This window comes from Urocitellus parryii, chromosome 4 (assembly GCF_045843805.1).
Source record: "Urocitellus parryii isolate mUroPar1 chromosome 4, mUroPar1.hap1, whole genome shotgun sequence".
Lineage (NCBI taxonomy): Eukaryota > Metazoa > Chordata > Mammalia > Rodentia > Sciuridae > Urocitellus > Urocitellus parryii.
In genome coordinates this window covers 191,326,131-191,341,654 of record NC_135534.1, presented here as the reverse complement: position 1 = coordinate 191,341,654, position 15,524 = coordinate 191,326,131, and the positions used below count along the sequence as shown (strand labels likewise).

Below are 15,524 nucleotides of genomic sequence, written 5' to 3'. Positions count from 1 at the left end.
CCCGCCAGGGGCTTGCAGTATTGCAAGAGAGAGCTCTGCTGATACACCACGCTCAGTATGAAAATCCTCTGGGAAAGCACTACGGGGGGAGGCAGTGGCTTCTGATGCATGCCTGAGAAAGGGGTCTCAGAGGAGGTGTTAAGCCTTGAAGGTTGAGGATCGAAGCCAGCACAGACAGCACAGAGGTAAAGCAGCATCAAGCAGGAGGAAAGCCTATACATGAATGGGCCCTGGGACTTTGGAGCAGGGGACATAGCCCCCTGTGGCCAGGCTCAGGGGCAAAGCAAAAGGGAAGAGCAGCCAGGAGAACACAGAGACCTGGGCTTTATTCTGAGGACAATGGCCTCCCTGATGGCTTTTAAGCAGGAGTGTGACTGCCCAGTCACCCCAGCCCTTCCCAGCTGGGATGGTCTGTGGTTGCAGAAAAGCAGCATTAGAACCGAATCATCCAAAGCCAGGGTTCTGGAGCTGGGCTACCTGGGTTGCAATCTGAGCCACCCACCAGCTGTGTGACCTTGGGCAAGTTTCTGAATTCCTCTGAGACTATATACTGGGCATAATGGGAGTCGATGTGAAACAGAATAATGAAGCTCATAATACCGAAGTGAGGATTAAAAGAGACACTGTGCGTCAAATCTGGGCACTGTGCCTGGCTCACAGTGTGATGCTCATAAAATTACCTAGTGTTATCATTCTAACCTCAGACCAAGATCTGGGACCAGTTGGGAGGACGGCAGGCAGCAGACAGGCTTCAGAGACAGGCTTGGGAGAAGACAGCTGAGACAGAATAGAGGGTGAGACGAGGCTCTGTTCCTTGAGAGTGACAATAGCAAGACGGCAGAGCCCGGGAGCAAGACCGAGAAGACGGTCCACCCACAGCCAGACCAGCAGCCGGGGAGGGAGGAGAACCCAAGGGCATCTGGAAAGAGCTGAGCTTGTTGGAGAAAACGGTCTGCCTCTTTGAGGGAAAAGCTAAAATCCAATCCATTTGATCTCCGCTCGCCCAGGGTTGAGACCTTAAATCAGTCAATTAGCATAAAACCCAGCAGAGGGATCAGCCCAGGCAGGCCCTCCCCTTCTGTTCTCAGCTGGCTCAGGTCAAGGCCTCCAGAGGTACAGATGCTCAACCAGGCCTTCCTGCCTGGGCCCCAGGGCTGTGCCTGCGGATCCTCTTGAATGCCAGGCTCCAGAGGGGAAGGGGCATAACCCAGTCATTCCCAGTGCCCTAAGAACCCGTCTTAGGAGCTCAGTCTGCCTTTCACATCAGACTTGATTCAAATCTTTTGGGAAAAGATTGATCTTTTCAGCCTGTGCCACCCCACAGGGAAATGAATACTGGAAGTTTCTTCTTCAGTCAGCAGAGAATAAGGACTCTCATTGTACTTGTCCCCAAAGCATCCCCACAACAGCTGGCGGGGCCACAGCTTCTGACACACAGGTAGCCACCTCCTGCTTCCTCCTGGAGGAGGTCAATGACTTCTCTTACTTCTAATCCTGAAAGCAAATTTTTTGCCTCTAGAAAGAGTGATCGATCAGACTGGAGGACTGGTTCAGTCTTAGCTTGAGGGCTGGTTGGGTCCCTTACCAGCTGTGTGACCTAAGAGAAATCACTTAACTTCTTCTCAGAGGGTTGGGCTCTCTCATCCAAGAGGCCCAGGGGACATAATGCCTGGGGACCCCAGCTGCCATTTCCAAATCTTACTTTATCACTGTGAGAAACCCTCCCACCTTGCAAATTACCTGCACCTTTACTTTGTAGAATTCTCTTGGTGCCTTGGCGCTATATGTGACAAACGAGGGCTTTGGTGGCAGAATTTAGGGAAATAAATTAAAGAATAAAACAACAAGACATACACAAATAAATGTCATTATTTCCCAAAGGTCCATGTTGTCCCAACTCCTAAAGGGGCTCAAAGACCCGAGCAGGATAGCTTACAGGAGAGATGAGTGTTTCAAAAGACCCGGAGCCTGAGACCTAAGAAACCATGAAACAGGATCAGAGGGTGTGTGGGGGAACTAAAAGGGTCACTTTGTATTCAAATGACACAGATGGCCTTTTCAACAATAAATGGTTGTGCTCCCATGCTCCCAGCTCCTGGGCCCAAGACACCAAACCAAGACAATTGGCCCATCAGGAAAGAGGCCATTGTGTGCTTCTTAGCGTGATTTATGTGGTGGGGAGGGGCCGGCCACGTTTCCCGTGATTATGACTCTCAGATGTGATTTGGATAGCTGTGCACCATCTTGAACGGCTGGGATGGACTGGGATGCTGAAGAGCGGTGGCCACCAGGTCATATTTCATCTTCTGGAGCCCATGGAGCCAAATTAATTGTTGCATCGATTCACAAGGCAGAGCAGCAATGGCACTGTGGCTCACCGCAGTCGCTGGGCAGCCCAGGCCCACCAGCAGCACAGGTCCGCTTCCCCGCCCTGGACCCGGAGGGGAGCATGCTCCGCCTATGAGCTCATCAGGACAAGCTGGAAGGCAAGCCTCGGCCGGGGGCTGGGTACTGTGTTCAGAGTCTCCATTTCTCTGTGGTCAGAGCTCCTGTCCTCTGCACCTGTCTGCTGGACAGAGCTGGGTCACCAGGCCCAGAGGAGACAAGCCTGCTGCCTTCCCAGACAGGCGATTCTCTCGTGCCTCCCATTCCTCTTAATGTCATTTTGTGAGGGAATCAAATGAAATCAAAGTGCAGCTTGCTGTCTGTGCAGACCCAGCTGCTCCCTGCTCCATTCGCCCTGCGGGCCGAGCCCTGGCTGGCAGAGGTGCTGAGTATCCCAGTCCAGGCAGCGTCTGTCTCCCTCCTGGGCAGGGGCATTAGCTTGGTCACCAGCAGATCTATCCCACCCCCCAGTAGGCTGCTGATTCAGCACGTCTGCTCTTCCTTACACTGGGAAGAGGGTACATGGAAGGTAAGGGGCATATCCTCTTCTAAGCTACCAATCTGGGGATTCAGGTGGCCACAGCAGCTGTGCAAACTCACAAGGGCACTGGAACCTTCTCTAAAGACACTGACAACACAGAGAGTATCCAAGGGCAGGGGCTTCTCTGGCCAGAGCCATATCTCCAGCCTCTCGGTTCCCTTTTCCTTCACAAATGATGCTGGTCTTAACACGTACCCTTTTGTACAGGAGTGTTGTCCCTCAGACCTGTGACCTTGGCATAGGAAGGGGTATGAGAGCTGCCTCACCCTGAGCTCCAGCAGGGGCTGTGGCAGGCAGCCCCCAGGATGGGCTCCCATCATTGCCCCTCAGTGAGTCTTCTAGGACAGTCTATGAGAGTCCCTGAGCCACACCCAGCCTGTAGTCCCTGACCCTTAGGAGCTCTACAGAAAGCAAACCAAGCATGTCCAGAGCTGGGTTCCAGTTTCCCATGAGACCACTCAGCAAAGGATGGAGGGGCTGCACGGGCAATCCCTGCCAAGGTCTGGGGGCTTTGAACCTTCCCACCTTGGCCAGGCTGAGCATCACTGGTCCCACCTCCAGGAACGCTCAAGAATTCAGCCCAGGCCTGGCCAGCAGGCAGCTTTCTGAGGAAGGTTCCAAACCTGGCTCACACCACTGAGAAAACAAGATGTGCTGGAAGATAAGGGCGGGTGGTGGGCAGGGGCGGGGGGCAGGGAACCATCTCTTCTCATCCTAGAACCTGGCATTCACATGCCCACCCCACCACCCCAGTCACCCTCCAGGACAAACCATCGTCCCTCACCCAGAGGACTGAAGGGACCCCTAACTGACCTCATACGTCCTCTTGGGCCCCACTATCCACAATCTGACCTTGTAGAAATGTACCTGAGGCTCTGACTCCCTTCCTCAAAAGCCCTCCATGGCTCCCACTGTATCTAGAATGAAATCGACAAAACACTGCCTAAGTCCTGCCCAGGCTGGCCCTCACCACTAGGGGCAGCACTCCACGCTCCCACGGTAGGAGTCCTCCACAAGCTGCGCCTTCGGCCTGGACCATGCTCTCAGACCTTGGCTGGCTTATTCCTTTGCCCTCCACTTTCCTGTCCCTGCAGAGCCATCTGGACACAACGCCCTCTAGAGGCATTCGTTAGCTTCCTGCACAGACTCTCCCAGCTGTGAGCTCCTGTTGGCGGTGATTTATTTAAGGTTCCTTCCCTGCTAGGACTAGAATCTGGATAAGAGAAGTGGCCACATCCACCTGGTTCTCCATAGTACCCCCCAAGCTCCTAGCACAGAGCCTGGCACAGAGGAGATGTCCCCAGATATCCAATGAATGAACACAGGAATGTGTCCAGATGAAAACGAGTGACTGGGTAGAGGCACCTTCTGGCCGCAGAGGGTCCACCTTGTCCACCAGGGCGACCTCGGCGCAGGTGCCCGGATGCCGTTTAGTCTCCTTCTCCTTGGAGGGAATGAGCTTCCGAGTCTTCTCCATCTGGGCCTCCTGCCACTGGTCTGCACATGCGCCGGGGGCCTCTGGCGCCACTGCTCCTGTTGCCAGTCCACACATACCCTCGGGACTGCTCCCTTCAGATGACCCTAGGCCCACCATCTTGGTCCTCTGTTTTGGGTCCAGTTGAGGTGAGGTTACTGTGTGGTAGGGGACGCCCCAGAAAGGGTTAAGTTGCCAGAAGCAGAGTCCCGCCCTTGGGCTTGCTCAGCCAATCAGAGTCTGTCCTGATGAGGTAAAGCTTCTATCCTGGGTAGCATTGGTGGAGTTGGCTGGCCCCATCTCCTGCTGGAGAGAGCCGTAAGGGTGGAGTTTCTGTGGAACCAGACAGAACTGGAATTAGCTCACTGTCTACTCTCAGGCCAGGCCTGCCTGGCTCCACAACCTGCCTCTGGTCCTTTCTAAGGCATTCAGACAGTCCCCAGCATCTCCAAGGCCCATCTCGGGCTGCCCCAGAGGAGACGACAAGGTAGCACACACCTCAGCATCCCATCTGGGAGAAGGCTGGCAGCCGGAGCGGACCCAGGAGGCCTCGGTTTCCCCGCCTGGGTCCTGAAATCCAGGAGGTGGCCACCAGGAGGTGGCATGGAGCAGTCCTCACAGAGCACCAGCATCGACTTCAAGAAACGAGGACCCCAAAGGAACCTTCCTAATCAGACATCATTGACAAACCACGGCGAGAACGACCACAGGCGCCAGTTCACAGAGATCTTCTCCCAGGCCACTTGGCCAAGCACAATACCAGTGTGATCCTCAGAAGGGCCCTGTTAACCCATCCACTTCACTGATGAAAAACTGAGTCTCAGAGAGGCTCCGTGGCCCGCCTGAGGTCATGTCACCACTATGTTATTTTGAAGTATCTGCTGCCTTATCTGTCTCTGCCATTAGACTGTGATCTGCCAAGGACAGAGTGTGACAAATTCCTCTGTGTAGTTCCCAACATGGAGAGCAAGGCCAGTCTGTGCTGCCCTGCACCTTCTCCCTGGTCAGCCCCAGGACTGAGGCAAGACTACTGTGCTCAGAAGGTTCCAGAGGCCAAGCCTAGCACCATGCAGATGGGAATGCTCCAAGAGGATTCCCTGCAAGGATCATGAAGACATAGCCACAGCCCCTGGGACCACTCTTAGACCTGCAGGCAGGGCCTTAGTGCCCAGATCACCACTCGGATGCCCTTGCCACCTCTCCCCAATCAGAAGAACTCCATAAGGACAGGGACCAGGTCTTGTTCATCTCTGTGATCCCAAAGGACCTAAACCAGCGTCAAGCACAGAGAACACATCCGTTATGTATGTTTGATTGACTAGCTCAAATAACCCACCGCTGCCTCTCCCCACCAGCCCGGAACCTCGCTGGCCGCAGCGGGGACCAGCTCCGTGTTGCTCTAGATGAGAAGCGTCACAGCAGTGCTGGGGGAGCGCGTGGAGAACTCAGTGTGAGTTGTGCAGACGGAAGAAAGCTGGAGGCCCTCCAGGGACAGGTAATGAGGCAAGAGAGGGGCAGAGTTCCCCAGAGGAAGGAGGTTGTAAAGCAAGAAAAAAAAAAGCTGGGACAGGAGAAGAGCCACTCCACGGGTGGTTGTCAACAAAGAGCAAGCAGGAGAAAGGAAACGGAGTCCCCAGACAAGGGATGCCAAACAGCCAGCTGCTGCCGGTCTCGTTGGTCCATCCTGCCGTATGGGATCCTGCACTGTCAGGCCACAGGCACCTTAGACATGGCCTAGAGAGCCGGTATCTGCCCTTCCACCCGCAAGAGGAGATCAGGTCTGGCCTCTGAGACAGTAGGTTTCATGAGAACTGGGCCAGAAGCCGGAAGCAGAAATCTTCAGGAGACTGGATGGCCCCAGGCCCTCGGCTTTCACGATCATCACCTAGCTGGAAGTGCCCCAAAGCCACCTGACCAGTACAGAGGGGACTGGCTGAGGCCATGGCGGGCAGTAGTTGATGAAGGTCACACAGCATGGGTCTCTCCTGTTCTTTGAGTCCCTCTTCCTCCCTTTCCCCATCCTTCCCAGCAAGCGTCTAGGTCATTTTCAGGGCAAATCACACTTATTTCAGTTGGTGAACTGGAGAAGAAAGACCTTCGCCATCCTTGAATGGCTGAAGAGTTCCCTATCCCAAGGGGCCAGGGACTCGGGGCTGGGAAGGGGCAGCGGGTTCTAGGCAGTTGCCTCACAAACCTCTCTTTCCCCAAGAGGCATCTGGATGGGGCGGAGTGCTTGGCAGCGGGAGGTGGAGCCCCCCTAGAGAACACAGAGGAGTGGAAGGACAGCCTGGGCCGACTCCAGGGGTCGGGCAAGCAGGACCTTGGTGCCGCAGCCCAGCCCTTGGGAAGGAGGTTTACGGTCCCCCTGAGACAGGGCAAATATATGGTAGGGTGGGCCGGCTGGCAGCCACCTGGGCCTGTCACCAAGGTCACTAAACCCTTCCTGGACTTATTTCAGCTGGAGAGAATTGTATTTATTGGAACTTCTCTTGGGAAGCCTCTGTAAGTGGCCAAAAGGAGTAAGTTGCTAAGGCTCTGAGTATGGTAGAGGCGGGTGGGGAATGTTGAACCCAGAGACGTCGGGGCCACCTCACTAGAGTGGCTCCATAAACTGCCTTGTACGAAGGGTGGGCTGGGGGAGGGTCAAGCCTGGGGCGGGGCCCATCTCAGGCCCAGCAGGCAGTCCCAGAAACTGGGTGCCTCCTCCACCTTCTCCTGCCGGCTTCTCCACTAACCACTTGTACAAAGGGCTGATGGGGCAAGGTGGTCAAACTGCTGCTTACTCGAGAGGCCCATAGATCTTGCTGGGTCCCTGAGGCCAGGCCAGGTTGAGCCACCTGTCAGGGTCAGCAGCTGTCTCAGACACAGTCAGCCTCCGGGTGCTTGTGACCCCACAGATCTCGAGAGGCTATTACCAACATGCTCCAGAGGCAGCCAACTCTGAGGCTGAGACTCACAGACCTGTTCCCCCACAAGAGAGGAACTAAGCCCAAAGAAAAGAAAGCAGGGGACCATTCAGACATTCAGCACCCCCAGGGCTGCCCCAGTGAAGGAGGCTCAGCCTGGACTCTGACTGTGGCCAACCCCGGATCAGTGGGGCAAGACCAGCCTGTAGCCCCAGACAGGTCTCTCCCCAGAAAAGGAGCCTGACAGTGAGACCAGCCGGTGCTACCTGGGAGAGGGCAATGCAGTAGAGTGACTAGCCCAGGGTCACACCGCCGGTCAGTGGTGGAGTGGGACTTGGGAGGCCCATGTCTTCCCACTACCCTGGTCAATGTGAAACACATCAACTCTCAAGTCCAAGATGATGAAACTCTCAGATTCTCAGTTCCTTTGGGAACAGCTGGGGATTGTCTGTCCACCAGTGACAGGAAAGGCTGCCAGACACCTCTCCCACCTCCTGCTCACAGCCTCCTCCAAGAGCCTGGGTGCGAGGCCCCCGCAGGCCTGAACACTCCCAGAAGCAACAAGGCCAGCGGGTTAACAGGCTGCAGCTCCCTCTCATTTCTCCTCTTCCCCCAAACCCAAAAGCACCCTCCTCAGCAACTCTCATGGCCAACCACACCAAGTTCCAAACGGCCAGCATGTTTAGTAAGAGAAGGGATCTGAAAACCTTACAAATGAGGGAGTAAAACTGTGCCTTATGGAGGCATCCAGGTGTCAAAGGGCCAACACGCGTCGTGGTCCATCCCCAAGCCCTTGGCAGTTTCCACTGGCACTCTCCAATTTTCCCTAGCTGGCCAGTCCCCAGCCCCCCGCAGTCCAAATCCAGCTCCACTTGGCTCTGGCCTGCATCGAACTATGATAGGTCCTGCCACAAACACGTCTGCCTTGGGCCAGTGCTAAACACCAGTGCGCTGCCCCCAGGCACGGCCTACCAACGGCAGAGGGGCCGCCTGCCTGGCAGCAGCAGGGAAGCCAGGCCAAATTAAACCTTGCCCCAGGCGAACCCAACAGCAGAGCCGAGGACTGATGGATCACACTCAGTTTGGCTCCTCGGCTCTTCCCGAGCGATGTCACGCTCACTCGACAGACCCGAAGAAAAGCCCAAGGGGCAGACCTTCCTGCTCAGGCAGCCTGCCAAGAGCTTGGTGCCCAGATCCAAGTGCCAAGCCCAGGCTGGCCCCCAGCTCAAGGCGGAGGACCAGGCTGGCAGAGGGGAAGCGAGGCAGCCTGGGCCGCGGCGGCTGGCGAGGCCCTTACCTTCCTCCCCGGGGGCGGCGCTGCCAGCTGTTGCTGCTTGGCGATGTTCTCCGACAGGCACCAGCACACTCTCTTCTTCTGCTCCTGCGAGTGCGCCTCCAAAGTGAATAAGCACTCTGCCTTCTGACGTCAGGGAAAACAGAGAGAGGGATGGTCAGGGCTGCTCCCTGGCTCGAGGGGCTCCCAGGCCCCAGCCCATCTCTGGGCTCCAGAGGGCGAGGCCGCAACGGGGAAGGGAGCGTCCGCTAAGAGCCACAAATGCACACTAATCCCAGGTGACATCAAGGCAGCCAGAGGAGCAGGGAAACAGTTCTGGGACCAGCTGGGGAGCTCTGGGCTGGATGGTGTTGGGGGAGGGGAGGGAGGCAGTGGCTCCCAACACAGTAAAGGCCTGTGGAGAGCTGTGGGACAGGGACCAGGGACGGTGAGGTCACCCCCGGGGCAGGCAGCACAAGGCTGCAGCTGGGGAGCACTCGGGGAATCCAGAGGGACGAGGTCTCAGGCTGACGCTGTCTGGAGCCAGGGCCTCTCTGCATCCCCCACTCAGCACACTCCTCTATCACAAGGTCAAGGTGAGATGGATGGATGTTGGATGGATGCTGAGCAGAACCAACCCAAGGAGCAACTCAAGTCCCTTTGAAAAGTGCCAGGTGGGCAGTGATGCTCCTCTGCAGCCCACCATGGCCTGGCATGTGAGCTGGGACTCTTCCCTGACTGTTGAGCCCCACTGAGGGTAGGGTCACCTTGGGCACAGCTGTCATTTAAATAAAATCCTTCTAGGAAGGCCCTTTTCACCCAGCCCAGCCCTGTGCATGGAAGTACTGACTTCAGCAAGCTCTGGCTGTGAGGAGGAACTTTCAGGAAGAGGTCAAACCCAGGCCAGCTTTGGCACAGGCACAGGGACACTGGCCCCTGAAGCATTCAAATCATGAAAGGGGTGCGGTGGAGCCAGGAGCCCAGGGTTACCACCCGCCACCAACCAGGCAGGTGTTCTGATCAGGGCAGGAAAGTGCTGACACCACCAGAATTTGGTTGTAACCTCAAAATGCTCTGATGACGTGACCTCAGCCCAGGAAGCTGGGGAATGAGCTGGAGGGAAGAGAGAAGCAGGCTGTGTTTCCACCTGGTCCTTCCTCATGGGATTTGAATTCTGCCTTTGACACTTCCTAGCTACCACCCTCAGGAAAAGCAGGAGTTTTCTGTAACATAGGACTGATAATGATGTCACCTACATCCATTCCCAGGCTATTAGGAGACCAAGCTCACAAGGATGATCTCAGGTCTCCTCATGCAAAAGCTATTGTTATTATTTAATAATTTATTCATTTAGTAAGTGTTTATGGAGCACCTAATATGTATCAGGGTCTCTGCTAAGCATTGGTAATAAAGATGCAAATAAGATTGACTAAGTCCTTGTCCTCAGGTTAGGAGGTAAGGGCGATAAATCATTAAATAAATGATATAATTTAAAATGGTGAAAATGTCACAAAGGTCATACTTGAGCTGGGTGGTCAGAGAAGGCTTCTAAGAAAGGCTGAACTTGAGCTGAGGCCTGATGGTTAAGAAGGAGACAGCAAGAAAAGTGTTCTTCTGGGCAAAAGGGACAGAAAATACAAAGGCCCCGTGCTGGGGGTGTTCACTGGTATTTTCTTCTTCTTTTCTAAATTTTTTTAGTTGTTGATAGACTTTTATTTAATTTATTTATTTATATGAGGTGCTGAGTGCGCGCTACCGCTGAGCCCCAGCCCCAGCCCTCATTGGTATCTTCTAATAGCACATTTGGGATTTTTTTCCTTTGCCCTACATCAAATCCAACCCACAGGATACCATCCTTCAGGGTGGGACCACCTCCCACCCTGTCCCCAGGGTGCCAGCCGTTCCTCTGCCACAGACAAGTACTCAGAAGCCGATCTTCCTAAAAGCACCGAGAGGGGAAGAGCCTGCTGGCTGACCTCAGAAAGGCCACTCTAACCCTCCACCTCTCACTTAACCAAGGTGCCCTCTCTGCCCACTGCAGGGGAAGGTGCAGGACCCACCCAGAAAAAGAGCGAGATTCCCCAGGAGGAAGCCCCTGGGGCAGGCGCTGACCAAAGAGGCTCAGTCTCTTTCAAATTGGAAAAAAAACCCACCACTTCAGAAAGCTGGCCCCGGCCTGATCCTTCCTGCCCTGCAAATTCCTTCATCTCCCACAGTCTTAATGTCCTCTTTCTGTTCTGAAGCAGGAATTCGGCCTTAATAATAATTCCTTTTATCTGATTATCAATTTTAAAAAGCACTTTGCCATCCATGATCTTGTTTTGATCTTGGCAATTTCATGGAAGCGGAAAACTAAGCCTCAGAGTAGCTTAAGGGTCTCGCTGAGTCTTGTGGCCAATGAATCTCAGAGAGAAGACCCCAAGCCTTACAGAATTATTTGCGGAGGTTTCATCTCCAGAACCTGGGGAGGCCTCACCGCCTGGCCAAGTGCCCTTGTCTGGCAGGACTGCTCTCTCTTGCAGACAAAGCCAGAAGCAGCCACAGCACCAGACCATCAGAAGAAACTATGGGCCAATGGGTCCCCCAGCAGCATGGGAGTTCACTGGGAGCTTTTGTACCACTATCTGCTGTTCCACGCTCCAGCAGGGCAAACCCTTCCCTGCAAAAGTATGAGAAAACTTCCCTAGGTTGGAAGGACCCCTCAGAGAGACAGGGCTACCTCCCTAATGTCTGAGACAGCTTCCTCCCACCCCCCAGCCCCCACAGGACTAAGCACCTTCCCGGAGGTGCCTCAATATTTCTTCCAATAATCGTGTAAGGTAGCAGCTGTGATCATTCACTGACACCACAAGAACCACCCCTTTGGGAAGCCATGTTGCTCCACTTGGAATGGAAACCCGATCATTTGTAATGATTAAATGGGATGCTAAAAGATTCTGCTGCCAAAGCACTTAGCCCAGCGCCTCCTGCGGAATGTCACTTGGAAAGCCATGTTTCCCTACCTGGCATGGCCACCATAGTGCCTGTGTCAGCAGCAGAGCATAGGGCTGGAACCCTCCAAAACGCTAGAGGACCCAGAAGGCTTCCTAGGTACCTCGACAAACCCAGGCCTGGCCCGGGACAGGGGCTGGCTGTCTTAGATGGGAAAACATTTTGAGGAGCTCAATCTTGGCAGACTGGCCTGGCCAAGCGGAAGAGCCACGCTCCAGCCCCCTCCAGGGAAGCTGAATCTCCGTCTCCCTCAATCTGCCTAAAGTGGGGGCCCTCACTGCCAGTCTGTCTGCCCACACACGTGAACCATCTCTCAGACCAGTGTGTGCTCCAAGTGCCCCAACTTGTGGGTTTCATGCTGACTTGAACTTTGCCCTCAATACCAGGCTCCAGGGTCAAGGCCGCCGTGAGCCATGCAAAAGGCATCCTCACATAATTCACATAACCCCCCAGGGTGGTCAACCATGCACAGACCGCTCAACAGTACAAGCCCTGAGCAAATGGCACCGGGCCCAGACCCCTGCTCTTAAACATGGCCATCCTCAAATCTAAACAGACAACCCAGCTCTTCCTGGCTTCTCTGAAACCCCCATCTTGCCTCACCTCCTTGCTCCTGGATTAATTTTACTTTGATAAAAACCAAAACCTTTTCATCTATGGCTGAAGTTTGTTCGCTTGCTTTGGCGAGCATGTTCTCACTGTTGAGTTCTCCTGACAAGTGCGTGGTGTGGGGAGGAAGGAAAGTCACAGCTGTTCCCATTCTCCAGATGAGAACACTGAGGCTCACAGGGATTAAGTCCGTCTCAAGCCTCCTCCCGAGCCTGTGATCTGTTGGGCTTGTATCGCTGTGTAAGCGCATCACAGAAAATGTGAGTTTTCTTTTTAAAAGATCAATAAATCATTTGTTGTCTCGCTAATGGAGGGTAAATGAATATGAAAAGCACTTCCTCTTGCTGTGAATCTGACAATAATAGTAGCTGCCACTCATTGGGCACTCTGTGCCAGGCTCTGTGCTAAGTGCTTTGGATGCACTGTTTCATTGAATCTCATTTAATCATTACAACCCTGCAAAGTAGGCCTCCTCGCCTTGGGTCACAGAGGAGTATATAACTTGCCCAGGAAAAGGCAAAGCCAAGATTCGAATCTAAGTCCTCCTTAGTCCAAAGTGAGGGAATGGTCCCTAGCCTACATGATCATCCACCCAATGCCCCCTGTGCTCCCATGCCCGTCCTGGGCTGCATCTGACCCATGGATTAGCAGGGGCTGAGGGACACCTGTCCAGGGGACTAGACCCAGGACTAAGGACTGCTTAGGGTGACCTTCCTCTGGACTTGGAGCTGGGGAACAATCAGAAAGCTGCTACCACACAGGCTGTGGGGTCCTCTAGTGCAGAATGGAAACACCTCTCCAAACCTTGACTCATCCCCCTGGTTTCTGCTCAGGGTGCCACTTGCCCATCAGACAATGAAGAGAAGTCACTTGGTGGAAGTTCCAACTAAGACGCGAGTTTGGGGCCCTCCACGGAACCCAAAGCAGCCCTGTGGAGACTGTGCCAGCTATAGAGCAAGCAGGCGTCTGTTCTCCCTTGCATTAGACTTGCCTCTCATAAATAGCAACCCATTAGGAGAAGAGAGACTTCCAGCTGCTTGCGAGCTGCAATCTCCCAGCCCCCTGGGGTCAGATCACCTGGCACTTCACTGAAATAAAAGGCCCCAAATCAATATCCCTTCTTCACTCTTTGGAGGGCTAGGACACCACAGATCCAATGGAGCAAAAGTGCTTTTCTCTGGGAAAAACAAACCCAGCCTGGCAGGAAGCTCTCTTGGTATTAAATTAAAGGTCCTGGAGCCGCTGGAGAGAATCAGAATCCAGAATGACAGCGCTAGGGGACCAGCCTGCACCCTGTGCGCTTGGCTCTGTAGAACTGGACACCCTCCGGGCACTGAAGCTATTCCCTGTGTCCCAGTGGGGATGTGGCTGACCCAGAGGAGGACATCCAATGCCCTTGGGTCTGTATTCTGGGCCACTGAGTCCCCAGGTCCTTCTTGGGAGTCCCCAATTCCTTCTCAGAAGGGTATATTCCTCTTGGACAGCCGATAGACCATGTCCCACCCCCAGGGCTGAACAGTGTGGACTCTCCCACCAGTGTAGACAGGTTCCCAGGACTATTGGGTGAGGCAGACTTAAGGGGAGGCAGAGGGCAGGGGTGAGCCTAATGAATCCTTCCTTAGAAATGACGCCACCCTGCCCACACATTGGCAGAGATATAAGATTGAGAATAGAAAATTCACTGAAAATGAAAAGAACTTGTGTGGCTCAGTGGCTCTCAACATTTTCATCACCAAGGACCTCTTTGGTTAACCCCCAGGTTTCACGATATTTTTTTCTGCCAAGTCGTATCAAGCAATAAGTTGTTTGCCTAATTTTGCTCTGCATCCAAAGCACCTAGCACAGAGCCTGGCACAGAGTGCCCAGTGAGTGTTTTTCTGGAGCCTCCTCCCTCCTGTTCGAGGATCCCAAAATCAAGCATGTAAGCATGAGATAACCAGGAGAGTCCACCTCTCTGAGCGGGGATCGGTCCAGCCCAAACACACACACTTCGTGTTTGCTTTAGCCTGCGTTATCTGGCCCAGGGAATGGTATGATCACCTTTGGGGCCTTTGGGGCCTTTGGAAACACTGATGAGACCCTGTAGGAGTGGAGTGTAGGTGTTACTTCCTGGAAAAAGACAACCAAAAAAGGCAGGTGCAGGAGTCAGGGCAATCTCTAGAGGAAGGGCTGCTAAATAAATAAACAGAGTGAAGTGCAGCTGTCGGGCTGCACCCTCATTATGCGAGCTGAGCAGGAGATCTCAGGAGCTGTCCTGAGCGCCATCTTGTCCACTGCTCTTTCCCACAAAGCTAAGAGACGGGGACACTGACTGCCATTCTTGTTCAACAGAGCAAGAGGCAGCCCTTCTGGATTTGCCCTGGATCGTGCAAGAGCCTTGGGGAGGCCAACATCAGAACCCTCCTCCAGAACCCGGCCCCAGGTCTTCCCTCAAGCCCCAGATCGCAGATCACTGTCCTCAAGTTCAGAGAAAGGGACTCACCTCTGCTAGATACAGCACACAGAATTTCAAGTCTTCTGAAGAACCTTTGAAAGAACAAAAAGTAAGGCTGGTGTTAGCATTGGCTGAAGAGTCTCAGCTGGGACACAGCCCAGCTGTCCCAGCTGTCTCGCCCCAAAGGCTGCAGGTGCTGCTTTCTGGGAAAAGTGGGAGCAAGAGGAAGGCACAGGGTGCAGAGCCCACTAATTAGCCAACCAGGGTGATGCACGGTTGTAAGTCGCCCATAGGTCAGCGTGAAAGGCATCCCCAGGAGAGGCACCCCGAGCACCCTTTGGGCATCCAACAGGCAGACACACGGAGCTATCATAGATCCCAGGAGGCCTCCTCCTTCCCGAGATCCTGCTATGAGGGGCGTGCAGGCAGCACACACCTGGGTTTCCCTTTAAACACCCCAATTGCCTTGGCTATTCAGAAATTCAACAAGGGGCCATTTGGGACCTGGAGGCGAGGAGCTTGTTTCCCTCCAAGAAACACGGGGCCAAGGAAGGGCAATCCCCAGGCACGGGCTTTCTAAGCAGGTTTCCTGTGTGTTTTCCTGGAGCCTCCTCCCTTCTGCTCCAGGATCCCCAAATCGACCATTTACCAACCTCTGCGCCTGCAGAGCGCTGGGAGAAGCTGTCAATCATTCCCTTCTCCTCCAGCAGAAGAGCCAAGGCACAAGCCCAAGGACCCAGAGGTGACCCCCAGCTGTTGGCAAGGGCGTCCTGGAGGAGGACCTTTCTGAGCTAGAACTCAAGATGGGAAGGTGGGAACAGCCTGAGCAAGGGCGAGGACAGCGAGAAGCAGCAGCTGTGCCCAAGAGACAGCGAGTGCAGAGGAGAAGCTGCTGCCTCCTCCAGGACACC

General features: G+C 54.3%; 1 protein-coding gene across 4 annotated transcripts in view; it reads right to left on the bottom strand.

Annotated features, from left to right (window-relative positions):
- Positions 1-15,524, bottom strand: part of Rgs3 (regulator of G protein signaling 3) — a 117,090-nt gene that overhangs the window by 44,555 nt on the left and 57,011 nt on the right. For 2 of the 4 annotated variants that reach the window (XM_026393304.2, XM_026393305.2), the window contains 3 exons: positions 14,662-14,705; positions 8,604-8,726; positions 1,899-4,733 (listed from right to left, as the gene is read on the bottom strand). In XM_026393304.2, the coding sequence (XP_026249089.2) occupies positions 4,626-4,733; positions 8,604-8,726; positions 14,662-14,705 (275 nt within the window). In that variant the 3' untranslated portion in view covers positions 1,899-4,625. Of the gene's footprint in view, positions 1-1,898; positions 4,734-8,603; positions 8,727-14,661; positions 14,706-15,524 lie in introns of those variants that run through there. The other 2 variants (XM_026393302.2, XM_026393303.2) reach the window with 1 other exon arrangement.